This window comes from Mesitornis unicolor, unplaced genomic scaffold, assembly GCF_000695765.1.
Source record: "Mesitornis unicolor isolate BGI_N332 unplaced genomic scaffold, ASM69576v1 scaffold6762, whole genome shotgun sequence".
Lineage (NCBI taxonomy): Eukaryota > Metazoa > Chordata > Aves > Mesitornithiformes > Mesitornithidae > Mesitornis > Mesitornis unicolor.
In genome coordinates, this window is record NW_010171121.1 from 44,593 (window position 1) to 60,848 (window position 16,256).

General features: G+C 46.9%; 1 protein-coding gene across 1 annotated transcript; it reads right to left on the bottom strand.

Moving 5' to 3' along the window:
* Window positions 1-258: 258 nt before the first annotated feature.
* On the bottom strand, window positions 259-16,207 carry IFT43 (intraflagellar transport 43). The gene is made up of 6 exons (XM_010179913.1): window positions 16,158-16,207; window positions 15,632-15,678; window positions 3,194-3,266; window positions 1,726-1,801; window positions 1,313-1,375; window positions 259-493 (listed from the first exon to the last, which is right to left on the bottom strand). The coding sequence occupies exons 3-6, from the start codon at window positions 3,214-3,216 to the stop codon at window positions 383-385; spliced, it is 273 nt and encodes a 90-aa protein (XP_010178215.1). The 5' UTR covers window positions 3,217-3,266; window positions 15,632-15,678; window positions 16,158-16,207; the 3' UTR covers window positions 259-382.
* Between the last annotated feature and the right edge of the window lie 49 nt (window positions 16,208-16,256).

A 16,256-nucleotide genomic window follows, 5' to 3' on the forward strand; every position in this document is an offset into this window, starting at 1 on the left:
GGCAAACAACTCCTATCAGCCTAAGCTTCTCTGACAGCCATCAGTGAAAACCACACTCCATTGTAAGAGGGTCTACCCCAGACAGGCTGCATTTCAGTAGAGGAAAGATCGACTGTTGCAGTCATCTGTGAAGGTGCTAGTGACGTGGAAGTGACTGTTCATAAGTAACTACTTTATTGTGTTTAGAATTCTTAATCTCCTCTGAGAACAAAGTTTTTTATTACAAAATACTCAAAACTTCTCCTGAGACAGTTTTCCTATGAAGCAAGGTCCTATTTATGTTCATGTCTGAAATAAATTCTCAAATCCAAACAAGTAATTAGAAAATTGAAGTGTTTATTTACAGGGGATGCGTGTATGAGATGTCTGGTGTGCCAGTGCTCTAGGGCACACTTAGGTGGTCCTCTCTCTCAGGCTGTCCCAGGTCCCACTCAGTTGCTAGTTCTGAGGACACCTCTGTGAAGAGATGGTCCCAATTCCAGCCGACATCATCCTACCAAGAGGAAAAAGACAAACATGCTGACACGTTACTGGTGACACCCAAAGGTCTCTGAACAATGCCAAATATTCAAGATGAACAGCAAAGAGAGAAACTAAATGGCAGCTGCCCCCACCAGGGAAGTCCCAGATTGAGTTGGCTAGAACAGGAATCCTTGCCAGAATGAAATGAGAATCCCTGCTACAGTTTAAAGATTTTGACAGAATGATTCATGTTCCAAAATTCTGCAATGGACAGAATGTTTGATACTTGTCAATCTTACACCTCCCAGGCAGGGTGTAAAGAGGAGCCATAGAAATCTTTTACTCTTTTGCACTTCTGCTGAAGCATCTGTAGTTACGAGCTGCAGAAATCCTCTGTGGCAAGTCCCGAGCTCCTGCCCCCCTATGGTACTGAGGTTGTTCTGTCCTGCTTTAACACATCCTTCTGTCAAATCCTTTCTGCCTTTGTCCATCTGTACTGCCCTGTAGAACTACGTGGAGCTCATGGTGGCTACCAAAAGACAACCCACAGAGCACTGTTTCTGCAGAGATCTGTCACACCGCTGGGCCTTTCAGATTTTCCTTGCTAGCTCTTTCATACTGAAGGGGACCAATCATAGTGATGCCATAATCTCACACAGAGAAAGCCCTATATATCTTTAAATTAATCTGCTGGGGAAATGAGCTCTCCATCCTCTTGGACAAGCTCCTCTTCACAGCCTCCTCCTCATCTCTTTCCTCCACCCCACTGACAAGGGCTTACTTTCCAAGTATAGTCTGAGACACAGAAGCAGCTTTTGCCTTGGTGGTATTTCACAAAAGAAAGCCTCACCTCTCGTAGTTCATGCTCCGGAGCCAGAACTTTGGTGAGAAGCTTCAGGTCAACCTCTCCATCCTATAAACACACACAGTCACAATCTTACAATGAGAAAGTGGACACCTTCATTGCACCAGGTTGGTCTTGCTAGAGACAGGCACAACACCTGCCTCATGAGGGACATATACTTTGTCCAGGACAACAGCAGGAGCCTCACTCGAGCAGCAGATACCATATCCACACTATTGACAGACACAAACAACCATGGAAGCCACTCTGCAGAGGAGAACAGGCTTGAAAGCGGCTGGAAGTCGTTGGATGATAGGTAGGGCTGTATATTTTATGCAGCTGAGTATCACTGTGGAGAATGATGGGAGCCTGCAAGGAGAGGGAATCGCATCGGTCACCCGATAGCAACATCCACGTACCAGGGTCTGAAAGGCAGCGTACTTCATAAGGTCTTTGTCCAGGTCACGGTAGGTCAGCACGCGGTCCACCTGCACACTGCAACCACAAAGGGTCAAAGAACAAGCCTGGGTAAGTATGGGAGCACATCTGAGGAGAAGGGTGGCATGAGCAGGAATCTGGTGCACCCATCTCAAGTGTCCACATCATCCACGTGGACTCTTGAGATGGGTGTCCCCAGACAGAAGCAAATCTCATTCAGCAAATGAAGTCACTGACAAACCTGCATGCCAGGCTGTGCACATGCATAAAAATAGGATGTGGAGTGACCACAGACTCCCTCAGAGAAGCCAGCACGGCAGGGAGAAGATCCACAGACTAGCTCAAAGGGCCAGAAAGAAAACAAGAACATAGAGGATATTGGAACAGCCTCAGCAGGCTTTGAGAGCCCCACCATACAGGCTACAAGGGACCTTGTTACTTCCATGTCAAAGCCGAGTCGCTGCTATCAAATACTATTTCATAAAATGTAGCCTCCAAAGAGAAACACTGGGTAGAAGAGTAATACCCTCTTGTGCCATGCTTCCCTTCGCAGGTGATGCAATACTGTAGGAAAGACCGGTATTACTTTATTTTCTGTTTGTGTTTGTCCATGAAAATTACTTGTCTTTTCTATTGCAGGGAGACTATGGATACAGGAGGAACAGATGGGATTATAAAAAAGGAGAGAAAACAAAGTCATGAACTCTGGTGAGAGACAAAGTAACTTTACATTTTCTACTATTAAGTGTCATTTATTTCTGTTAACAGCTATTTAATTACAACACCTACTCCATTCTTGTGAGAGAGGCATCTGCGATGAGGACTAAGATATCCCAGCCCTCCAAATAAGGGTGAATAGCAATCCCAGCCTGTGATCTTGGCAATAGGCCCAACAAGGGATAGAAGACTTTACTGATACATTTAAGACAAAAACCCCCAAAACTTTCATTTTTTTAAAACTTGCTGGTCTCCCTTGAGCTAACCCCAAGACTATTCTGATTACACCTTCAAACAACAGGCTTGTACTCTGCAAATTAACTAGGCACTTGAGTAAGAAGGATGTCCTGCGGAGGGCAAAGCAGCCTACAACCATGCATCATCAAAGCGCGTGTGATAATACAGGTGAACTGGAGGCATCTGAGGTTATACAGGCAACCTCAAATAAAGCAACTCCTAACTTTTGAGTTTGATTTTGCAACATCAAACATGCTACTCTAATGTAGTTTTTTACACAGAAAGAGAATTATGCAGTAATTGCTTTCTCTGTGTAATAGGACACAAGAAATTTGCCCTGTTCAGCTTTGAACACTGCCACAGTACCCAGCATCAAACCCTGCTGAATGGCACTGCCACTGGTGTCCAGACAGCACGAGAAAAGATGGAGTTTAATTTCGCCAGCCATTCTGCACTGCTGATGACAGCCTCCAGAACACCAGGCAGAGCCCTTACCTGGGGGGAGCTGCGACCTGCATGGCCAGATCTTCCTCCTGGACTTCCTCCAAGTCAGGGATCACAGGAATGTCTGCAACAAGAGAAAACAGCAGCACTAAGTGGGGAGTGCTATGCTCTCCTCTCACTAGAGACAAAGGTTCCCTTGCTTCACGAATATGAAACAGCCTATTTCTGATTAGAGGAAAACACTAGAGAGTTATTTAGCAATTATTAAAATACATTGTTTAATATTAAAGCAAGACAATAAAGCTTTGAAGCTTGGGATCAAAAGAAATCTTGCAAAAGGAGCAGATTTAGGCTGGGTAGGACTCCATAGCGATGGACCGTGCATTTGAACACAACCTTGAAGCTGAAAGAAGCCATCCGCTCTAAACGCTGCTGCCTACTTGCCATCATCTGGCAAGAATTTGCTTCTCATGAGGTGTGTTATCCTTTGCTCAGCTCAGCCACCTGGACTGTTAGAAATGAAATGTGGGGCAGAAACTGTCTCAGACTGTGCAGGGGCCTGTGACCTGCCCGACAGCTGAGGAAGGAAATGCTAGTAGTCTAGCAGATACAGATACTAGGGAGGATGCACCTAGCTGTAATGTCATAAAGCTTTTCAGATTTCCAGTGTGACCCTGGAATGGCTGATGCCTGGGTCACTGGGTATTCCCAGCACAAGGATTATAGCTACTCCACCTAAAAAAGGTGCTAGAGACAAAAGAATGGAGAAAAGGAGGAAGAACTGGGTGCACACTGAATCCTGCTAAAGGAGCGAGGCTTGACAAAGTCCTGTGAAGAGTTGAAGACTGAGAGAGCAAAAACAGAGAGGAAGAGGTAACTGGAGGCACAAAGCAAGGACAGAGTACACCAGCACAGAGCTGCTTTAAAGGTTCAAGGCCACAAAGGCTCTCCAGAGCCCCTGAGCCCTCAGACTGTGGAGACGCTGGTGGTTTGGCTCTGGGAAGAGGTTTCACTCACACAGCATGCAGACGCTGGAGCGAGCAGGCTGCTCCCACCTCTGCCAGCAGCACGGCCAGGCTACGGCTGGACGGCAGCAGGCGGCTGGGCCTGGCTTTGCCCTGTTTTGCAGCCCAGGCTGAGATGAATATTCAGGAGCTGGAGAGACGTTCCCACCTGTGGCGCTCACAGCTCCGGGCAGGGTCTTCCTGAAAAGCCCCTCGTCCGGCCGCCTGTCAGAGCTTCGCAGGCTCTCAGCTGCCCTGTCTGGCTGAACGGCCTGTGCATCCCCCCAGCTCGCCAGCCGCAGCCCTGGCCCAGCTGCAGCAGGGCATGGGTCAGCCCGGGCCTTGGCGCAGCAGTGGCCGTTCGGAGCTGGCCACACAGTGGGATTTCTCGCTAATTGGCTGCCTGGAGGAAGGCTGAGCAGGACGGGGGCTGCCGTGAGGGCCCGGCCACCGCGAAAGGCAGTGACAGCTTGGATGCCCTCAGCAGAGCCCTGCCTTCAGGCTCCCCAGCCGCCCAAGGAGCAGGTGCCTGCAGAGCACCTCTCCGACTACAGCAAACTTCCCAAAGACATTTAAAGGGAAACTGCAGCAACAAGACCCCAGGCTGTCTCTTAGACGGAGGAGGCGTGTGCAAGAAATGCCTCAGCAGTGCGTCCCTGGGCATTTGGGGGTGATGTCTCCCCGCTCTGTAGGGACAAGATGCAGTAGAAGCTGCTATCTTACTGGCTTTCCCCTGCAGGGGCTCCCAGCTCTTGATAAAACCTGTAGCAAAACGCAATTAAGGGACAAAAGCATCTCCATGGACTGACAGACCAACCTGTGGAGGCAGCAGGTAAAACCTGCTCCATGAAAATGTGGGAGAAAGCCTCTGTATGTAAGCAACCAAGACCAAACCAAGGAGGGAACAGACTGGGGAGACCGGTCCGAAGGAAGGAATGAAGCACTGTGCAGAGGTACCCTGTTAAGTCCAGGCAAACAAGCATGGGAATGAGCAAAAGCCTCATCTCTCTTGAGCTAATTTATCCTTTTCAGCTGGAGACTGTGAATGTTGCTCAGCAAACACAACTAAAGGAAGAACTACCTGGGAGCAGAGCTGCCCATGGAGCAGCATGTCTTGTAGCAGGAGAAGGTCAGATCCCTATCTTCTTTTGACAGTAGAAACGTGGAAGGTGTTTGCAGCAAACTGAATTTCTTCACTCAGTGCCCATTTTGGCAGCTATTTCTGGGGTTTCCTCCTCCCAGCTCCCTTTTGCTTTTGTCGACCTCTTTTTTTCACTAGAAAAAATGTAAACTTGGTGCCCAGATCAGTGATGACCCTTCCATTTTGCAGGTTCCCAAAGACTCCTGGATTCTCTCCAGTGCTGATTTTATCCCATTGCCATTGAATTCCACGGAGAGATTCCCAAACCTCTTGCAGAGCGCTACCTTTACTCTGTATTAGCAAAATGCAGGCAATCACGTAGAAATTCTTTCCAAAAGAAATTCAAGGCTCTAATATTTTATAGACGCTTTGAAAACGTTTCAGACAGAAGAGCTGGAAACGCTCTGGGGGCTCCTGCCAGCCCCTCCAACAAAGGCCAGGGCATGCTTGTTCTTACTGCAAAGTGTGGATGATTTGGCCATTTCCAGGCAGAAGCAATGCCCTTTAGGACTGTTGGAGACTGACAGGAAACAGAACAAAAATGTCGCAAATTATAAGAAAATACCAGCTCCCCAGGCTAACTGCTATCAGTGGCAAATCAGCCCTGAAATATTTGGGTCTTTATTTCACTTGTTACTCATAATTTCCTCTTCCCTCTGCCAATTCCCACGGTGCCACCTCTCCACAATCCCTCTCCCTCCTCTCTCTGTACAGTTTGCAAAGCGTCTCAGCTCTCACTTTATCACCAAGGAGCCAACCTTTCCCCTCGCTCAGTCTCCAGCCCCCCAAATGTTTTTGTTGCTCTTAGGACTCTCATATTTTATTTCCAATAAGCTCTGGTAACACAGCCAAGCCATAGCACTGCGTCAACTGCAGGGGGAAGAAGCGCATGGGCTGTTGTGCTGCAAGGTGTAGGCACTTGCTCTACTGTTAACATCCCCCTCAGCTGCAGTGAGGCTACTCACATATAACGTTAGTACATGCAGAAATGTTTGCAGGACCACATCCTCCCCGCCTCACACTGCGCCTTTTTCCAGCGACAAGGTTACGTTACAAGTCCCTGCTGTGTGATCCACATTTTTCAGCTCCTGTTCAGTGTGGGAGCTTCTGATCATTTTCCATAAGTCTGTGTTTTTGGTGCAGAACCTTGACACTGCCCAGGCTGTCATGCCTGAATTCAGTGCCCGTGCAGGTAAACCTTAGAAATGACTGCACAATGTACCCACACGCTAAGGAGCTGCCTGTGTGCAAAAGGAAACACCTTCACAGATACCAGGTCACTGCAATGAAGTGAATAAATAGCCTGTGCATTACAAAAAGAAAATGTTTTGCAGCTGAGAAGAAGGGGTAGCTTCAAAACCTGGAAACACAGAGTGATTCTCTGCAGTCTGGCTCTAGGCTGGGGGGGAGGTTGCATAACTCGGCTGCATTTTGGAGGAGAGAGCAGCTTCCATAGTCTTTAATGTGAACCTATTTTAATCAAAACTGTAGGCAAATCTCAGAAGCAACACGAAAATCCTACAGCTTCGGATGTTCTTCTCCCACTTTCACATCCTTTCCCACAGACTTTGAAATCAGAGCAAACCAATATGATACTAACAGTAAGAAATACTAAAATAAAAGCTGTGTTACCGGTTACAAATATTAAAAAGGGGAACAAATTGAGTACAAACCATGTTATCAACCTTGGTCTCTCAGCTGGCCTCTGAACACTGTGCTGCAAGGTACTGTTACCTTACCACCTCCCTCAACCAGCCTCCTCCAGACTGGGAAATGCTGAGCGAGCACCAAGTGCTAGATGAGGATGCTAGATGAGGAATGCACACTCTCCATGTCTCAGATGATGGTGAACAAAGAATGAAACCAAAGCGAGTGTATCCATGCAGAAGTTACAGTAGCATAGTAAGTACACCAGTACCAAATGTTTGCTAATGGGAGTTACGCTGCACCAAACATTGTCTCAGAACATCTAAGTCCCAGCATATAAGAACAGCATTTTTATTACAATAGCTGGGCTGAGCTGTCTTACACAAAAGGAGCTTCATGGCTAAGTTTTGACAAGACACCGAAAGCGTAATGCAGAAGTGTGTGGATGGTAGGAGGAAAAGATGGAGGGGAAAGACTGAGTGGGACCCATGCTACATGCAAACTACCAAACAATTAGCAAGGAAAAGCGGCTTTTTCAGTCATAAACAAAGAAGGACTCTGTGTTTTCGTATCAGAGTACATGCAGTAACCATCACCTTTTTCCCTCTTAGCAAATGACTTACCAACAGCTGAGGAAGACAACCACAGAAAACAAGGTAGAAGAACCTGCATGACCTTAATGCTCAGTTGCTCCTACAAACTGGTGACTTGCCCTTCCCACCTCAGGCAGAGCTGATTTTTGGTTTAGTAGCAACACCTGCAAGCTGAGTCCTTTAAAATCCTGCAAGCTCACAGTAGGATCTGGTCCTAGCCCCAAAGAACTAAGTCCTCTGTGAGAGACAAGACAGCAAATAAATGGGGACAGACAGAATCTGTTCAAGGTCAGGCAACAAATCAGTGGTAGAGCTGGATCTAGAAACCACATCGCAGATCAGGCCTGCAGGTTGTCAGCAGTGTGGTTGCCACCTTTCCCCTGAGCTTCTTTAAGTCTCCTGAGCCAACACCCTGACACCCAAAAGAACGACCCCATTTCACACAGTCTGACTCACTTCCCCCAGCGAGGTGAGCGTTTCAAAGGCCCGTTCAGAATGGACACTCCTGCAGTGGGGACTGTGCTGTCCTCCTTGTCCACGCATCACCACGTCCAGGGAACACAGAGAGGGCAATGGCTTCCACCCTGCCACCAAGCAGGCATAAAAATGAAACTAACTTCAGTTTAAGTCATTTGCTGGTAAAATGTAAAAGTGAAGTAATTACAATATCTCTGCTGCTGCAAAACTTTGTTTTACTGAATGCTGTTACCTTCTGCATCACGTTTGGGGAATTTTAAACAGGCAAATGGAAGAAGGTCTGATTGAAGATGAAGTTAAGTGAAAGAAATTGGTCTCATTTAGCACATGACAGGATTCATCTGTGTTCCCAAGTCCACTGAGGTAGCATCATGGACGTTTCATATTCATGAGCTGCTGCGACACTGTGTCCCCTCATTTACAAAGCACCGTGTTCAGCAAATTCTGTCCCTGTGGACACTCCGTGCATTTCATGGTCTTGTCAGAGAGACATCAAACACTTCAGTAACCAAATACCAGAAAATGGCTTTAATTAGCGCATCTCAATGCAATAAATAATTTTTCTCTCTAAGTGGAAAAATGGAGAATTAAAAAAAAAAAAGAAAAAAGTGGAAAGCAACAGGCAAAAAAAAATCTTCAAAAAAACATAAGGAACAAGGGACACAGACAGCTTCTGCTGAACACACAAACAAGCTTGAAGCCTCTTGGAAGCTTTCTCAGGAGAGCAGCAGGCAAATGGAGAGGATAAAGAACACTTCTTTGGATGCTTGGACATGAATTTCACAGGGATGCCTTTCCCTGACTGGAATTGCCCTACTAGTAGGCCAATACAGAACAGTGTACCTGCCTGATCAGCCAGCAGGGAGATGAAAACAGCAGAGTGAAAAGCAGGCAGTACCACAGCTTCTAGGGCACTGTCTTAAAAGCTGAGACAAGCAGAAGGTAACCTAAGTGTCCCATGTCCCAAAGCACCCCTTTGTGTAAGAGCACAACCTGGGCAAGCTGATGGGAAACGTTGCCCAGTGGGTGCGTCCCAGAAAATTCATGGGATCTAAGGGAGATCGTGCAGCAGAGTCAGTACTGACCCTCCAGCCTTGCCTTACAGATGCATCAGACAAAATCTGTTTTCCTTTAGCCCCCAGGCTCTGATGACACTGCCAGCTAGATGCAGGACTGGCTGGGAGGTCGGGTGGTCCATGGGACATTCTACTTGCTTCAGTAATGCTGTGATTTCACAGGCTGCTCAGCATGGCATGGCTTCTCCTTCACCTGGGAGCTTGCTGGGGACAGGCATCAGGCATATATGCTACTTCCCAAGGCTGCTGCTGACACAAAGCCTCTGCCCTTGGGAGGTGTGAAGAGAGACACTGCTGCAATGGGCCAGGGCACAGAACAGCCACATCAGATGAGTCGCTGGGCTCAGCGCAGGGCTTCAACAGGCAGCAATCCATGTCCTGAATTGTGCAAGACCAGACACTAATGGCTTTAAAGATGAGGAACCTCTTAATGCATAGGTTTGCTCATCAGCAGCAGAAGACAGGAGAGACTGAAGGCCAGGCTCAGGACTTGGAGTCCACCATATTCCTGAGGTTACCAGCACTCAGAGTGGTAACACAGCTCCTAGCTTTACCAACAGCCCCCTGACAGAGTACCACACCTGCCTTTCTTTTCAGGAACATCTGTTTTCCTCTTTTCAAAGGCTGTTCCCTGTTCCTGTGCAGTGTTTCCCTGCTGCAACATACGCAGAAGGTGGTGGGGCAGCAGATGAGAAGGCATGAGGTGCCCAGGGAGGGTCTGGGGAACTCTGAAACAAAAAACCCTCCTCAACAATGCTGGAGATGAGTGATTTTGCATTAGAGCATTACTGTGGCAGGGAAAGCAGCTTCTCAGGATGCTCCTGTGGAAGTATGTTCGGGAGCAGGCGTGTCTGATTCTATTTCATCCTCTTCATGTTATACTGGAAAAACAAGACAAACTACATTTCTTTTATGCTAAATCCTTAAGTTTTTTTTTATTTTTTCTTATATATATTTATTAAAAAAATGCCTCTTTGATCGGCGGCACCCATGACACTTCCACATCCAGCAACTCCTCAGAAGCCTCCCTCCCTCCACACAAGGCCACCGCTGCTGACAGCCAGCCGAGTTTGATCAGAGCCACTCAGAATCGGATTTTCATAAGACAGATGAGGAATCTTACTGCTGCTCTCTCTCATATCAGATGAGAAACTGAGGGGGAGGGGGGACGGGTCCTGAGGGAACGACACTACAATCAAGGGCTACGCGGTTCTCTCTCTGTCCCTCCACTGCTGCAATTTTCAAAGGAGTTTGCCTCAGGCAGTTTTAAATGATGGTGTCTCAATTCTGTAATCATCTTTCAAGAGCTTTTTCTTAAAGGGTATTTTAGGTAAACCTAGTCCGTCAACTACACTTATGGACTCAGCAATCACAGGCCCAATAGGACTGTGTATCTACCATATCACAGAATTTAGTGATGGAAGATGCTTACCCAGATCATCATATTCAGTTCCAAACAAGCTGTGTGTGCTCCTTTACAATTAAGCTGCCCACTGCCTCTTGGCCAGTGATCTGCTGCTCCAAATAGGACTTCAATCATATCCCTTGGGACATATTCTCTGCTCCCTCCTGCCCACTGTGGCTGTCAGGAGGGAGCTTTCCTTCAACACCAGAGGCTCTGGATCACATTGCCAGCAGTCACCAGAGGAGTTCAAACAGGCCTGGACCAGCAGCTCAGGGGAAACCATCAGGTGGGGCTGACTTTGCCCTTCACTGACCTTGTACAGAGACTCAGGGTACTGCAGTAGTGGCACAGCCAAAGGGAGAACTGCAGTGCATTTACAGAGCCACACACAAAGTCACAGCGCAGAATCGCAGAAACTCAGCGGTCACTGTCACTCTTTGCCCCAGGCCCCTCTCTTCAGCCCATTCGTACCACTTCCCAAACACCAAGATTTTCACTCCATCTCCATTTCACCGGTCAGCACTTCTAGCCCATTCAGCTCTCTCCAAACTACTCCAGCACTGTTCCTGAGCCTATGAAGTACCCAGTGGCCATCTCCCCGACTGTTCCTGTAAATTCCCCCCTCTCTTACCCTTCTACCTAGCACTGAGCCAATGCAGCTGTTTTCTCTGTCACAAACTCCTTGCAGCTCACGATTCCTGGAATCCGCCAGCACTTGGCGTGTTCTGTGAAAACAGCAGCTCACCAGGGAAGCAACTGGCAAACTTTATCAGGAATGATAGGGCCAACAATAACCCACACTGTGCTCGCTCTAATCTCAGCTCTGTTTGGAGCAATTTCATCACTGGTGCGTATTTGCGTGCAGCCTAAGAGGCGTTTGGTATTTCAGGTGAATTCCAGGTGCTGGTATCTTGTGAGGGCCGTCTCCCACCTGGCAGACAGACATCGCTCCCCAGAAAGATGTGGGGATCGTGGCATATGCTCACTTCCTCCATTCCTTTTCTTTTTTCATCCTGTTCAAATGCAAAGGAGCTGCTGGCACACGCCAGAAGGGTAAGAAGTCCTTCTAGAGGTTTGACATTGCATAGAGAGGTCTAATCATCAGCTATGCTTCCTGGAGGAGGCTTCCCAGCAGGCAGGAAGGGGTTTTGCCTTGAGGGCACAGATCTAGTGACTGTCTCCTGGCAGCTTTCTTCACCTGCAGGTCAGGTTTGGGTTGTCTGTGTAGCATAGTCAGGCTTTCATTTCAATCAGCTGTCTCATTCAAACACACGATCTGCTTTAAAATAACAAGCCGTTGTTCCTGCCGACAGAGAATCACACATCACATCCCAGTCCTCCAAGAAAAGCCCTGTTCTAGGAGCTATACATCCCAAGGGTAACAACGAGAAGGGGGAAGGGACTTCTGAAGATGGGGCAATAGTCTATGGGAGAAGGATACCTGGGAGAGAGATGACAAACTTAGTTAAGAAGCCCCTGTAGAGTGCTGAGGAGAAAAATCCAAGGGCAACGTGAGGAGTGCCACTGGGGGAGTGCAAATCAGCAGCACAGAACTGGTGGACAAGAAAGGAACAATAAAGACACTTGCAGCCAAAAAGACAAAGCAGTGTGCTGATGGAGGCAGGGGAATGCCAGCATTTCTCACCTCAACAGGAAACAGCCCTTTGTAGCTGCATGCCAGAAAGAGACATGCAAGCAGAGTAAAGCCAAATGAAACACCCAGGCAAAGTCGAAGCAGAGTCTCTACTGCCCTGCTGAAGAAAGCAGCAAAGGGAGGGAAAAGCCCTTCAATGTGAACCTGGTTGTTCTGTCTTCCCTCCCACCTCATGATAAAGAAAAGTCTGCACTTGGGAGAAGCTCTCGGCTGCTACAGAAAAGGAAGCAGTGCTCTGCAGATAGCACTTTTTAAATTCCATTGATAGTCCCACATCTCCCATCTCATGCAGTTTCTCTGCCATACAGAGCTCAGACACTGCTGCCCATTTTCCCTGTTGACATGGACAGAAAATTGAGCAATTACCCTTAAACTCCTCTCTCTCAGATTGCCCAGATTGCTACACACACAGCATTAAGCCCCCAATTGCCCCTGGCCAAAAGTGACTCAACTAGGCCTGTCCTTTAGGAATTAAACACCTTTTTGTCATTTTGCAGGTTTATTATTCCTCAAGATGTGGTGCATTAAATCCTGTTAAAGGATCCTCACCATGCAGAGGAGCTGGGCCCCCCATGACAAGGTTCAGCTGGACACACACTCACTTACCAAAGGTGCATTATCCATTTGCTATGCCTCCATACTAGCACATACCAGGGGGTGTTCAGGAGGATGGGCACTAAGCTCGCAGTGGGTGCTGTAGGAAACCCCAATATCCATCAACCAGACACTCCAGAGCTGTTTCTGGAGAGACACTGCACTTTTTCAAAACAGTCTTCTCAGCCTGGAGTTTTACAGGAGCAAAGGGTGCCTTTAGTCAAACACTTCTTTGCTTTCCTATACCTCAAAACTGGCTCCTCTTTAAAGTGGCTCTCTTGTCCTGGAGTAGCCTCTATGAAGAAGAAATATGGATTAGAGAAAATGATTCTGAGCACAGCCTGAGCCAAGGTACTTCACTGCTGGTATTTCAACAGTTTGTATTGTGCAGTGTGGATTGCACCTTCTGGGCTTCCCTGTGCAACTGTAAGGAATGGCTGGAATTGCAGAGAGTTTCATGCACGTTCCTGTTTGTCTACCTACTTATAATCTCCCATATTACTTCAGTCCTTCCACACAGCCTGAGAAATGACTGTTCTCCTCTCCCAAAATCCCATGGAGATGAGGAATCAGCTCCTATTTCATGCACAGGTTCAATGGGCAGGAACAGTGAGAGAATTCTACTTTTATCTCTGAAATTACAAGGCATATCAAGCCCAAAAGTCTCCACTTGGTGGTACAACCTTCCCTCCACTCTCCACATGCCAAACTGGACTCTCTCCTGCCTCTATGCTTTTTTAACACTTTCTCCAATGGTCTCCAAATTCTGAGCCTCTGGGTGTTAGCGCTGTACAAATGATCACAACTGAGCAGGTTTCAAATACACAAGAACAACTTTTTAAGGGCATATAGTTTTGTCCTTCATTCTTCTCATGAAAAGGTTGGATGGGGGACAAACAATGTTAATGGAATGGTACAGCTAAGCTTTCTAATAGGTTAAAGGAAGGCGATCCAAATGCATTGGTTGACAGCAGCAATCACTATGCAACTGCGCCTGTTCATATTAAGACGTACAAGCTAACACATTATGCAGCACAAAATAACCATGACCCATCCTTGGGGATCGCACACCAATGTTTTGATTTTTGTGTGTTTAGAATCTGAGCTTTACTCTTACAGTTAATGACACAAGCCCAGGTGCAGTTCTGTGCAAAGGGGATGTGGACACAGCTGAACTTACTGCATAGCCACAGCATGCTACTGCCTGCCTTCTACCCTGGGCAGTTGTTTGTATCTCTCTGCTTATTCAAAAAAGTAATTTTATTCAGGTTCTGCAGTTTGTTTATGCGTCACTTTTCTTCACTGCAATTGCTGAGCCCGCATGGAAAACTCTTCTCCAGAATAGCTTGCTTAATCTCCCCACAGAAACATGACCACAAGCATGCAATGCACTGATCCATTTAGAGATTTTCCATATGCAAATTAGACCCAGAACCCAGTGTATCTGACTGTAACAGAAACTGCTGGGGTAGGAACCATAATCAGCTTAGTGGCATCTTTCTTCTAACACAGATTTAACCCAAAGATGAACTCTGGTTTGCAAACAATGCAAATTGTTTGCACAGGTTAGGTACAGATAAATAAGTGAAGTGCATTAGGACTTGCCATGTCTTCATGCCACATTCTGCACCAATTCTATTCTGTATTTATTACCCAAGGTCTTGGAGCACTAAAAGTCACATGCTGCAAACATGTGGCAAGCATTTTTATGCCTGGTTAGCAGAGACAGTTATTATACTCTGAATACAAGACCAAGGTTCAACAAGAAGGACAGCACATATGCAAACAGTCAAAGAGCTGTTCAGAGCAGACTATCAGCTTCAGTGACATACATTGAAATTTAAGAAGCCTAAGAAACTTCCCAGGGGGGAAATTAAGTCTATTCTGAAGATGCCAATGCTATAAAGGTGCCACTTCTGGCAGTCATATGTTGCAATGCTTAATCTGTCTGGAAGACCAAATAAGTCTTCATTTAATCTCATTAACCATACTGATGTCTGATCCTTTGTGACTCCTGGTAATTCTTCTGATGCTTGGTGATATTTCACAGATGCAACTTTTTATACGCTGTATAAAAGTCTTAGCCCTTGAAAACTGAGGTAGCTCCTAGAGACTCTAATGAATTTCTGTGCTCCTCACAGTACTCTAGTGCTTGTCTCGCAATTCATCCTGTGAATTTTTCCTGAAATCTCTCTAGGCTCATCCAGTCGTAGAAGAGCAGGTGATGTACACTATAAAGAAAACTTGTGCTAAGTCAGGAGTCCAGTAGATTTCACAGTAGCCTGTACAGGGATGGGATGGGATGGGATGGGATTACCCACTAGTGCCTATGATATTTAGCTCATGATCTATGATCTTGGGTTAGGGCAAGCAGATTTTTTACATTAAGCTTTCCCTCAGACAGACCCCAGGTGAGTGGTGCAGGCACTTGTCCTGATGGGAACAAGACAAAGATATTACCATAAAACATAGGACTGGTATACGTAGAGCATACTATCACCTAAACTAGGGGACAGCAGTGATTTCTTTCCCTGCTCTCAACCTTTTATTGCTCCTTTAGCTCTCTTTCTGCCCCAATCCACTATTCTCCATGTGAAGGCAATCACAGAGAAAAGCGTGTCCTCAACACTTTCCTTCTTCCCAAAGGTGCTTTATCATTCTATGTTAATGAAGAGCTAGAGTTGGACTAAAGGTTTGTTTCCTCATCCTCCTCTCCATCTCCTTTGCACTCTCTACCTCATTCAGCAGCTGGAGAAGACATAAGCAGTTCCCATATTTCTTTACCCCAGGGTGTTTAATTGTCTTGCAATTTCTTACAAGATGCCTCTGCTCACTTTACAGGAGAGCCCCCAGACACGTATGAAGGCACTTCTTGCAGTGAAGTAGGTGATGCCTTACCTCCTCCATCATCTGATGCCTCCAGGCTCTGCTGTTTGAGACGATGGCTGCAGCAAAACACAAGGAAGAAAGAATTTCAATTGCAAGGCCAGAAAAGCATCTTGCTGTGTCCCCTTCCTCCCCACGAGCCTCATGGCCAGTCAAGGGGAGAGTTCCCAGGTGCACTTCGCCTGCAGACTGACCTTCTTCCATAGCCCTCATCACTGGACTCAGCTGAAATCTCAGCTTAGAGTGCAAGATGCCTTGTACCTGAGACAAAGCCCTAGGCTGCAGACAGTAGGGTCTGGGAGGAAAGTGGATGCTTTTTCCTTCTCTCTGCCATATGGGAGTGACAGAGCCAACACCATATCCAGGGAACTCTAGAGCGACCAGCCCTGTCCCATCCCAGGACACTTGATACGAATTCATGCCAGGCTTTGCACCCTTCCCAAATTTGAGATCTTGGTGTACTAGTGCTTAGAGTCCCTTCTCCATGAGATCAGATGTAAAAGTTGTGGAAGAAGTCTCAGCAACAATGGGAACTTACTCTTCTACTTCTTCTGCATGCTTTCTTCCTGACCTGCAAGACAAGGAAAGGCTTATGCTTAGAAAAGGCTAGGGAAAATTAACAAACTGCATCTTTCCC

What these genes read in the sequence shown, in the direction of transcription:
- IFT43 (XM_010179913.1), bottom strand. Translation starts at nt 3,216, where the DNA reads ATGCAGGTCGCAGCTCCCCCCAG. An exon ending in ACGCTGCCTTTCAGACCCTG is followed by an intron (nt 1,376 to 1,725) that starts GTACGTGGATGT and finishes GTGTGTTTATAG; the next exon opens with GATGGAGAGGTTGACCTGAA. An exon ending in CGGAGCATGAACTACGAGAG is followed by an intron (nt 494 to 1,312) that starts GTGAGGCTTTCT and finishes TCCTCTTGGTAG; the next exon opens with GATGATGTCGGCTGGAATTG.